Below are 11,048 nucleotides of genomic sequence, written 5' to 3' on the forward strand. Positions count from 1 at the left end.
TGTGCACACTTATTTTTTTTATTTATTTCAGTTTCTTTGGTTTTGAAATACGAGACATAAGTAAACATACTGGTTGCAAAATACAGGAAGCAAAAGTTTACACACCGTGACGGTGCTGAAAGCAGCCCAAAAAGCAATCATTAAAAAAAGGCATTTGTTCTTAAATAACTTAATGGCTGTAATAAAATATCCCCAAATCATTGCATTTCTTTTACATGGCTGCACTCAAACCACACTGCATCATCCCCAGTCAGACCAGGAACTGTGGTCCAGCTTTTTGGGGTATTTATTAGTCACAGGAACGACTTAGTGTATTGGTTGAACCTATTTTCCTCTACGTGAGGCGTAGCAATGTTGGAAGAAAAGGAAAGACGTCATGCAGCCCCTCAGAATTGTCCCCTTCACTGGTCTTTCTTGCTCTCCGTGGGCAGCGCTGGGTTGTTGGTTCCCGGAGGTAGCTCATCGCTGCCCTCCTCTGGCTGAGAGCCATTCTGTTCCTTTTCATGGAAATCACAACCTTTGCTCAGCTTCTTGGATTTTTGGAAGAGCTCGTTGAGGTTAAACTCTCGGATTATGTTCTCCTAAGGATGAAATAAGCTTCATATTAGCGTCTTATGTGTGAATGTGAGGCTGCTGCGAGCAACACCTACTCTGTACATACTGAACATGTTTGTTACAGACTAGACTTACCTCATTGAAGGTCCAAGATACAGCTCTCCTTTTACTGTCAACCATTGGACGTCTCATTATTTCCCGCCCTCCTTGGAAAAGCACCAGTGAGGGCAGCTGCTTAGCCAGAGGGGAAGTACTAACCTTGTACCTGTTCAGAAAGATTTCATGGGACAGTCAATGCATGTGCTCAGAGAATCTGTCAAAATAAGGAATTTGTGGAAAGCATGAACAAAAAATACTGTGACATTAAAACTACTACTGTATCATTCAAGACAGGCGCAGAGCGGAGAAAATGACTGACCTCTCTGAAACCTCTCCATAGCGTCCAATGTCCACCTTCCCAAACCGGAGTGCAGCACAGTTGTACCTGCAGTATGCAGGGGAAGATCCATCAGACATTTAAGCCTTTGCATTTAAGCAAACACGGCAGTCTAGTCTGACAATGTGATTTTGATTAGATTCAATGCATCTAAAAAGAGAACTTAACCTGCTTATTTTTATTAAAACCTAAACTTTAAAAATGTAAAATATGGACAGAAATACAGCATGGAATACAGAAAAGGAGTTATCTTCCATCGAATGCATGACACCAGTGTCTGTAGCTGGTAAATTCATATCCAAGACATCCAAGACCATTGATTTACAGTGAATGTAGAACAGCCATGAATTCTAATAAAAGCATATAAAATGCTTAGATTCAAAAAATGTATTAATCAAGGTTTAGCATCTTCAAGCAGAATACTTTCTACACAGTACATATACATCATGGTTGCTTATTTGAGTAGCAGGTGACTGCTGATTTGTAGATTTATAGTCAAAAGTGTCTGTTCGTCCAGAATTTTGTCTTGCATGAACGCAGCTCAGCCAATGATGACAAATTTACTTAAGGGGGGAGCCTGGGGAACAGAAGGCCTGCATTTACTCTTACTTGAGAGAAAGGTCGGCAAAAACGGGAGCAAAAGACTGGCACTCGGAGGACCAGTTGGCGTAGAATTCAACAATCCAGGTGACACGACTGTCTCTCTGCAGCTCCTCCTAATGATCCAACACAACATTAGATTAGGGCAGATTCCACAGGTGTAGATCTCCTTCTCACTTTCAGGACTGGAGGACATCATCACTTATTTTATTTCAATTTAAAATGCCTGACATAGTATTTAACATTTTAGAATTTTAACTTGGATACTGCAATTATGATGGGACTTCCATGTTAGATGGACACTGAAATGCTAAAAAATTTTGCATTGTGCAATTGATTAGCACAAAAAGAAAACAACCTAAGACACTCCCATTTTACGTTATTATAATGCATATAAATACTACCACGTGGTCATTCCCACCTGTTGTGTTGTTTTTTGATATGTTGAGTTTTTAACTTAACATCAGAGGACATCCAAATGGTCGTCTTAACCATAAAATTAATATACAAGAATTTAAACAATGCAATACAGCATGGTCTGTGTAACACTCACATCTATGGTTTGTCACTGAAGTACTTGATGTACTCGGGGCCCATGTAGAGAGGTGGCTTACAGGTCATGACGAATGCTGGAGCCAAGAGATAGATAGGTACATGTTACATAGTTTCCCAGAGGATGAAAACAATGGCTAAATGTGTGTTTTACATTTTCCAAAGCTATGAAAATGTCAGTTTAGGTTAATAAATTTACTGTAAAACCATTGCATTGCAAGCATTGTTTGAAGACGCAAGGGTAGGTTGCGTGCACATCCACAATGCCTCAGTGGAATAGGGATACCTGCATCTATAGTGCCGTTGTTTAACAGCAAAAGACACATTTTAATTTCACCATTTTGTGGTGAAGGTAATGGGGCTGGTACCCTGCTGTTTGTTAGAAACACTTGTAATTTGTCCTTCTTGATGGAAGACGGTTGTCCACAAATATCCCTTCCCATAACTCACATTTAGTCATGAGTGGGGCAGTATTTGTAACAAGGCCACTGACCGACACACAATGCGAGGTAAATGATGCCGAGCCGAATGTCCAGCCTGAAGAAGAGGATGGTGTTGGCCACTTTACTGAACAGGAACAGGTTGCCTATGTGCTGCTCCATTGTGACTGAGAGAGAGAGAGAAAAGAGGAGGAACAATGAATGCACCAGAGGAAAAAAAAAACTTCAAGCAGTTGATTCAAGGTCAGAAGAAGGCAGGATTAACACTGAGTAATGTTTACACAACAAAGCAAAGTTTACACAGCACCTGAATGTGGCTTGGATTCAGGGCTTCAGGTGAAGGATTTGAAACAGTTACACATTAGGTCACAATACCTATTGGGTTGTAGTTTAACAGTTACTCATTATAGGATACCTATGCCCTTGTTGTTAGATATGATGTTGAACAACCAGTGTTTACAGTTTAGGTTAAGGATGAGGTTTAATAAGGAGATCCATTAATTTTATGGGTCAATAAAGCTCGGTGGTTCCCTGCTCCCAAATTGGGCATCAATGCCTTGATGCATAGCCCCCTTGTGACTGTTTAATGTAAACAAACACTTAACATGTCATATTGGTTTACACATAGACAAATGTGTGTGTGTGTGTGTGTGTGTAGGGGTGGGGGTTACTCACTCGCTCTCCTGTTCTTCATCATCACTATTGCGCTGAGAAACATGAGTATTTCCATTTCTCTCTGTGAAACAAAACATAGTAAATTAGCTAAGTCATCATAAAGCAGCCAACACAGCCCCACCATATTTAGCACCAGGCAGCAGTGCAGGGCAACCCTGTCCCCACCATGCTCACCCAGTCAAAGTCGCAGGAGTTGCCGTCCTCACGCTCGGTCGCCAGGTGATCGCACAGACCTGGAGCCTTTCGGACCACCAGGAAGGCGACGGTCATGAAGAACGAAGTGATATAATACGGCTTCAGCAGCCATTTGTATATCTGAGGTAAATGGTACAAGAAAGTACAGAGTCCTGTGATAAGACCCATCTTGGCAGACGCGACAGTCAAGAGGGGGTTTGAGAAGGAGTGACAGCTGAAGTAACTGAACGTGGTAGCTTGATCAAACTACGCCTGCGCCAAACAAATCGATTTCGTAGTTTATGGGCGCAGCGACTCGCCGTAGATTTGGCGGCACTGCAAAACGTAAATAGAGGAAGCTGAAAAAAATGGAGGAAAGCGAAATAGCAACACAAAAGGAGTCTGTTGGTAACATATGCGTGAAAGACTCTGTTGAAAATCAGACTAAAGAAGCTACAGGCGACATTTCCTCACAGATGTCAAACCGTGAAACAGTTAGTAAGCCGTCCGAGGAGACGGAAGGTCGGTATAACCGGCTGAAGTTGTTCGACAAAGTGATGCAGAAGAGCCTGGAAAAGTTCATCGAGCATGCCAGGTAACTTAACGTGTCATTTTCTGTAATCTCTCTGAAAGACCTGTATGCAGCAGTCCCCGTTTGTAGTTATCGTGTTATTGATCATCGTTGGGGTGAGTCAACGGTTCAAACGGTATCAAGCTGGCACTCAACATAAATGTAAAGATGATCCTGACTGCAGCATTCATTGACACATAGGAAATGCACAAGCCAGACCTTGTTGAAAAGATTTGCCTAATTTAATGAATGTTGTTTAACGTGAATAATACTCAGTGATTTTTGTGTTAATCAGTAGATTTTAGTTTAGATATAAAATGTCCATCTTAAGATCCCAGAGCCCGAGGTGACGCCTTCTTGTTTGTCCAACTACCAGTCCAGCACCACTAAAGTAGCAAATACTCACTTTTGAGATGCTTTAAATGGTATTTGGTCTTTTCTCTTCTTAAGTGACTGAACAATTCCTCAATAGTCAAAACTGTTGTCATCAATTACTGTTCTATTGATCAACTTCGAGATTAATCAAATAATCATTTCATTACTAGATTAGGTCACTGAGAAAAAGGTTGGTATTATGGGAAAAGGCCCACTTCACTGCACTTTTGGTTGACACTGCGTTCACCCACAGTTTTAACAGATTTGCCAGCACATTTCGTCCACTGTACAAGAAGAACCCTCAGAGGATGGAGAGCATTCACAAGCAGTTCATAGAGGAGTTGCGGAGGACTATACAGGTGTGCTGCACATCACATTAATACCACATATGAAAAACAACCAATGGATGTTCACTGCCTTGTATGCAGTATGCATGCACTGTTCTACCTGCCTTTATTTTGACTTGTTTACATAAATGCCTGTGTCTGTATATATGAAGGAGGACATCAGCAGATTGATTGAAGAAGGCCGGTTAGAGTTCAAACTGAATGAGCTGGACAGACTGGAGAGTGCTGCCAAGAACAATCCAGAGGCTGCATGGTCAGTAAACAGCATTAAAAATTATTCACCTTCAAGCATCTTCTTCTTTCTCTCCTCTGAAATGTTCTACTGGTTACGTCAAGTTATAAATGCTTAGTTTCCCTGTGAAACACTTTCCCCTCTTTGTAAATATCTGAATCCTGACTTCCACCAGCTTCCATTACCACTACTAATTCAAATAGACTGTAACAACACGCGAGTAGTAAGTTAATTTTCTTGCCATATATAGCAAATCCGCACATTTTGTATGTTTCTGAATGCAAACTTTTGAGATTTTTTCCACCCCTGTCTCATTTAATGAACTGAATAATAAAAGTGTTTTATGATATTCAAATATTTAACTGAAAATATTCAACTTACTCATCGTGGAAATTTCCAGAACTCTTCAAAGTAGATACAGAAGGCTACTTTGTGGGCAGTTGTTGGGTAACCGTACCAATAATTTGCTTCGGGATTGTTATGTTAATCATTAAGGAACATCTAATTGTCTGGCTACACTCTACTTTACACTCTTGTGTCTCACTATAGGACCTGTGATACAGGTACATTTCCTTTCTTCACTGCACTGTATATCACCACTGTAATATTTCTATTTTGCTACATGATTAAAATACTAAACATTTTAATCCTTTACCATCTCACTTGTTCTGATAGGCGGCCGAGTGGTGTTCCCGACCACGACCTTTGCAGCTTTTTGATGCCATACTATCAGAAGCAAGAAGCCTACATGCGACTGGAGCTAAAAAAGATTCAAGTAGAGAACGCTTCCCTAGCACAGAAGGTTCAGGCTGGTAGAGAGAGTATCGCTCAAACTGAACATCGTATTTCTACCGCTGTTGATGAGTGGAAGGTGAGTGGAAGATCAAAAAACATATTGTGCAAATAAGTGTTAAGTAATTCTTGAGTCTTTACTCTAAAGTTTATTTATGACAGTCGATGTCATCTGGAGATGAATCCGCCAAAGCTCTATTACATAATACATAGAAAACATATTCCTGCAATTTTACCTACATTTGACATTTCGTGTAAGTTTTGATAACTTTGATATACAGAAAATGGATGGATGCTTTTTTTTAATTATTGAAAAAGAAAGGAGAAAAAGCATTGTTTTGGCATTTGTACTGTTTGTAGGAGAACACTGTCTGACAGCTGGGGCCAAAATTTGCACCAAAATATAAGTAGACATACCAGTATACAGCATGGTATAAGGTTGTTTATTTGTCATTATACAGCACAAGGTTATATAACAAAATTTAATTTGTAGTCCTTTCATGCTACACACACAGAACTAATTGTATATTAAAATATGGAAACATATAAAATAAATTATAACAATACAATGACTTAAATACATATATACAGGCATTTACACACTGAATATTATGCAGTGCATTTTTTGAATTTGCATCCGGGGAGAATGTACAAAGCATCATTAAGATGATGAGGTTTCGTCGTTAAAATAAAAAGTCTGAATTTTGGTAAACGGTGTCCAACTTAACTGTGTTTGAGCACCAAGGATCATCGACGTAAAACACCACCTCCTTTCATCTTGCAGGAGTCTAATATATCAAATAGAAGTTTGCCTTGAGTGTTAACAGTTGTTTTTCTTTTGTCCTTCAACTTTTAGGCATCAGTCACAGAGTTTGAAAGGCTGGCATCTTCTCTCTGCCCTGCTGATGTCTTTGATGTGTAATCTTGATCTACAGATATATCAAATAACACAACTGTACATAATTGATTTTGTTTACTATGTCTGTTTTGTCTGAAAATAAACTTGAAAACTTGGAAATAAAAATTGTTTTGTCATCTCCGTGATTACATCCGTGTGGGCCAACATACACCAAGCATTATGGTAATGTCTGTGTTTGTGCCCGGTATTACGGTACAGGGGCCGTGAAAATAATGCCACAAAGAAGTGAAGAGTCGAGTAGTTGACGCTGGGATGGATTCACGGTGAGCTTCATCGTAAAAAGGCCATACACTTGAAGTAACCGTCTTTTTTATCGCATATAAATGTATTATTCGTGATCGATATGACGGAAATGTTTTCAACTCTGTTCGGGCAAAATGAAGCTCAGGGACCGCCCGGCTCGTCGTCTCTGGGTTTCGGACCAGGGAAACCTCCGCCGCCTCTGCCGCAGAATCAAGTCTCCCTGGCGGGGCAGATGCCACCGCAGCTCGGGGACGAAGGGCCTGTTTTGCGGAAGCCCGGAGCCATGAATGAACCTTTCTACTTATTGCGGGAGCTTCCTGGTACTGTCGGAATTATTTTAACAGTCGTATGCTTTGTATGTTATTTGTCTGTATTTAAAGAAATGGGTGAGCCGGACTCAAAGGTTGCTCAGCAGTTTGTAAACAATGCTAGCTAACGTTAGCAAAAAAGATAGCAGAAGAATATAAGTGTTACCGAGAATATTGAGTAAGGTAAATACCGGTGTTACCTCACTAGTGTGTCATAGGAAGAGTTGTTTTTAATGTTGTCTGACACAAACATTTCCAATTGAGTTTCCTCGGTTTTAACTCCTGTGTCTTAAAGTTAAACGTCATGCAGAAATCATATCTGAACTAATAGCTGGAAATGGTCACACAGCAATTTAAATAAAATCTATTAGTTATTTATATATGACATGACTTGATGGTGTTTGCATGGATCACACTAATATGACTCTGTGTGCTTAGTGGGAAACGAGTTAACTGGCAACACCAACCTCATCACGCACTACAACCTGGAGCATGCCTACAACAAATTCTGTGGGAAGAAGGTAAAGGAGAAGCTCAGCAACTTTCTTCCAGAGTTACCAGGTGGGTTTATGCAAATAACGAATGTGGCCCGACAGGCAAGTGTTAATGAAGGGGACTGCACACACACCTCCATTAGAAAATAATAACTAGTAAAGGCAGAGATTCTTGTTCAAAGTAGGACAGTAGTTTCCAAGTGACTTTGTCCTTGATAGCTCTGCATAACTCCACTCATTTTATACTAGGCCGCTCATTGGCAGATTCACTGGGAATGGAGCTGTTATCTTGAAAGGTCAACATTTCAGCAACACTTGCAGTGTTTAAAACTGGCTGTCAATTTTCGGCTTGTAACCTTCATCAGGGTCATCTAAAACTTGTTGCTCCCTGTTCTTCTCTTTACAAAGGGTAATGGACTGCATTTATATATCGTTTTTCTATCTTGAGTGGCATTAAGGTAGAAAAATGATCTATAAATGTAGTCCATGGGGTTCAGTGTCATGCTCAAGGACATGCACAGGAGTCGTCGGGGGGTGGAACCGCCAGCTCTGCCATTAATGTATGTCCTTCTGAGCCACTGCTGCCCCCAAACCTACTGATCAAACAATGACGTAGAAGAAGGCAGCAAGCTGAAATAGACAGGTGTTAAAATACATTTATATTTCATGCTACAAGTGTTGCTGTAGTTTTGACCTCTCTTTTACATCTTCATAGCTGTGTTTTCAGTTCTTACCACCTTGCTGTTTTATTGCTTGTATTTTGATCTCTGTCACTTCTGTCCTTCCTCTTCTGTGCTGCAGGTATGATCGACTGTCCGGGCACTCAGGACGGCAGCTCGTTGCGCTCTCTGATCGATAAGCCTCCAGTGTGTGGGAACTCCTTCAGCCCACTGACCGGCGCTCTGCTCACAGGCTTCAGACTACACACAGGACCGGTACTACCTGAATACTATACACAACACGCACGCACAAGTTCTAAAGTCACAAATTTTCATCATGCAGATACCGATTACCCAAACTATTAGCAAATTAAATTTCTATTATATTGTATAATTCAAAATGTACACTCATGAATGCTTTGTTTGTTTTTCCCAGCTCCCAGAACAGTACAGACTGATGCACATACAGCCTCCAAAAAAGAAGAGCAAACACAAGCACAAACACCATCGACCACAGGACCCATTACCACAAGGTAAACTATATGTACAGTATAAACAAACGCAAAGGAATGTAACATGTTTTCAGACCACTGACCTGCTTTTTTTGGACAACACAGAAACTCCATCAGACTCTGATCCCAAGAAGAAGAAGAAAAAGAGGGACGATGACCCTGACCGCAAGAAAAAGAAGAAAGACAAGAAAAAGAAGAAGGTAAGTTCATCTATCAAGACGTCAGTAATTCAGTTATGCGGTATTATTATTACTAATGCAGTTATGGGCAGAGATGGAAGAGACCCATATACTAACCTTAACCGCACCAAACTCATTCTTGAACATTATTATCTTAAAGGATAAATTCATAATTTTAAAACCCGGGCCCCATTTTCTTATATTTTGGTGTCAGAATGACTAGTAAGTACAAAAGGTTCTGGAATCCATACAGCAGTGTAATAGTTACAGTCGCTACCCAGTGAGGTTGATAGAAGTCAACTGTTGCAACGGCAAAACTGTCTGCTTCTTTCTGAGATCGCTTTTTCCAACAAATTTGACAATTTTTCTCCAGGGAGTGTAGATATCGAAAGAAGCAGACAGTTTTGCAGTTGCATTATACATTTGAACGTTATATTCAGGCTGTCAAAATGACTCAAACGGACGTGAAAAAAATTAAAGATAAAAGCTAAAGCCTACCGCAGTACAAGTGAACCACTTCATCCCCCGAAGATTGAGACAAAAGACACCGATATGAACGGTCAACACTGTTCCTGTAAAGCTGGGTAGGCCTCTATTCATTATCACAATCATTAAAAAGCAGAACAGTAGGGCTTTATTACATTACATTCAGTAGAAAGTAGGGTGGCGACAGTACACTGGATAAGACATGCTTTTGGTGTGAGAGACCCAGGCTCAATTCCCCACTGTGACAGGCCCACCAATGTGTCCCTGAGCAAGACATTTAACCCCTAGTTGCTCCAGAGGCATGTGCGACCTCTGAGATATATATATATATATATATATATATATATATATATGTATGCATTTGTAAGTCGCTTTGGGTCAGCTAAATGAATAAATGTAATGTGTTTAGGAAGTTAGCTAACTAACATTACATTAGGAACAACCCAGAGCGGCATTTTTCTGGATTTATTTTAGGTTTTGGAAAGAGAATAAATTTTATATTCTCTCTGACCAATCAGCAGTCTGTAGTGTATTTACGTTACATTTTAGTATCGCCTCAGCTCGCTTGGAACCTCAACGGAGATGATATGAAAAACAGTACCTGCACCCGGTTCTCAGCTGCCAGCTGAAGCCATCTACTGTACAGATTCAAAAGCTTTTTGTATCTACTAGTTATAGTCAAATCCCTCGAATATACAAAACCTGGAAAATTATCTTCATCAGTTCCCTCCAAAAGCTGATAGAAAGCTTATTTGTTCCCCTCAAAATTCAGTGTTAAACAGACTCTCAAATGTACCGGATGTGTAGGCTCACTGAATTCCTCCTGCTTCACTTTGTTGTACATGTTAACTAGCAACAGTGAACACATCAGCTGTGTGTTCGGTTCAATTTCATCCCCGGCATGCCTGTAAAAGTAAAATGTAGTCTGGTTAAATGGCACAGTCACTGATGCACATTAAATATAAACCTGTGCGTTGCTGCTCTCTCTGTCCTCATTCAGAACCGCCACAGTCCAGACCACCCCGGCCTTGCTGGATCACAACCCAACAGCAACAGCCTCAGATAGACAGGAGCCCACTGTGTGCACGCTTGTGTTTGAATGCGTGTGACTGTGCATTTTGTAAGAGGATGCGTGTGTGTTTTACAGATAATTGTATTACTGGGAGAATGTTTAATGAGGAGATGAATCAAATGATCCGCGCGTGTGTGTGTGTGTGTGCGTGAGCGAGAGTTAAAGGAGCAGCGACACAGTGGATGTGTGTGATGATGGAAAGAAATAGCATAGCAGTGTAAAAGGCAGAAAGCCTTTGGATGACTGTGCAGGCACTGTATGTATGTCCCTCCTTTTGATTTCGTTGTGATATCTTTTGACCCTAATGCCAAAATCAAATAAACTGGTTATTGTCTTTGTGTCTTTGTCTGCTTGTAGGATTTGTTGGTTATTAAGATTATATCATTAGGTACATATTGACAAACAGAGCTGATGCTGAGGCTCTTTT

At 40.5% G+C, this 11,048-nt stretch overlaps 3 protein-coding genes across 3 annotated transcripts; 2 read left to right on the forward strand and 1 right to left on the reverse strand.

The window, feature by feature from the left end:
• tmx2a (thioredoxin-related transmembrane protein 2a) lies at positions 1 to 3,655 on the reverse strand. The gene is given in 9 exon segments (XM_038699461.1): positions 1 to 581; positions 691 to 820; positions 974 to 1,039; positions 1,601 to 1,704; positions 1,786 to 1,792; positions 2,145 to 2,220; positions 2,637 to 2,750; positions 3,259 to 3,319; positions 3,433 to 3,655. Coding segments are annotated over 9 exon segments (927 nt in total). The 5' UTR covers positions 3,622 to 3,655; the 3' UTR covers positions 1 to 401.
• A 115-nt stretch (positions 3,656 to 3,770) lies between these two features.
• si:dkey-6i22.5 (polyamine-modulated factor 1) lies at positions 3,771 to 6,773 on the forward strand. Its single transcript, XM_038699460.1, has 5 exons — positions 3,771 to 4,027; positions 4,632 to 4,737; positions 4,878 to 4,978; positions 5,633 to 5,828; positions 6,606 to 6,773. The coding sequence occupies exons 1-5, from the start codon at positions 3,801 to 3,803 to the stop codon at positions 6,669 to 6,671; spliced, it is 696 nt and encodes a 231-aa protein (XP_038555388.1). The 5' UTR covers positions 3,771 to 3,800; the 3' UTR covers positions 6,672 to 6,773.
• Positions 6,774 to 6,869: 96 nt separating this feature from the next.
• On the forward strand, positions 6,870 to 10,959 carry med19a (mediator complex subunit 19a). Its single transcript, XM_038699459.1, has 6 exons — positions 6,870 to 7,231; positions 7,658 to 7,780; positions 8,515 to 8,648; positions 8,809 to 8,905; positions 8,990 to 9,084; positions 10,550 to 10,959. The coding sequence occupies exons 1-6, from the start codon at positions 7,012 to 7,014 to the stop codon at positions 10,613 to 10,615; spliced, it is 735 nt and encodes a 244-aa protein (XP_038555387.1). The 5' UTR covers positions 6,870 to 7,011; the 3' UTR covers positions 10,616 to 10,959.
• Positions 10,960 to 11,048: the final 89 nt, after the last annotated feature.

This window comes from Micropterus salmoides, unplaced genomic scaffold (assembly GCF_014851395.1).
Source record: "Micropterus salmoides isolate LMB-PRFRI ecotype aquatic unplaced genomic scaffold, ASM1485139v1 Ms_hic_scaffold_5, whole genome shotgun sequence".
Taxonomy (NCBI): Eukaryota; Metazoa; Chordata; class Actinopteri; order Centrarchiformes; family Centrarchidae; genus Micropterus; species Micropterus salmoides.

What these genes read in the sequence shown, in the direction of transcription:
- si:dkey-6i22.5 (XM_038699460.1), top strand. Translation starts at nt 3,801, where the DNA reads ATGGAGGAAAGCGAAATAGCAACACAAAAGGAGTCTGTTGGTAACATA. An exon ending in AGTTGCGGAGGACTATACAG is followed by an intron (nt 4,738 to 4,877) that starts GTGTGCTGCACA and finishes GTATATATGAAG; the next exon opens with GAGGACATCAGCAGATTGAT. An exon ending in CCGCTGTTGATGAGTGGAAG is followed by an intron (nt 5,829 to 6,605) that starts GTGAGTGGAAGA and finishes TTCAACTTTTAG; the next exon opens with GCATCAGTCACAGAGTTTGA.
- med19a (XM_038699459.1), top strand. Translation starts at nt 7,012, where the DNA reads ATGACGGAAATGTTTTCAACTCTGTTCGGGCAAAATGAAGCTCAGGGA. An exon ending in CTTTCTTCCAGAGTTACCAG is followed by an intron (nt 7,781 to 8,514) that starts GTGGGTTTATGC and finishes TCTGTGCTGCAG; the next exon opens with GTATGATCGACTGTCCGGGC. An exon ending in ACAGGACCCATTACCACAAG is followed by an intron (nt 8,906 to 8,989) that starts GTAAACTATATG and finishes TGGACAACACAG; the next exon opens with AAACTCCATCAGACTCTGAT.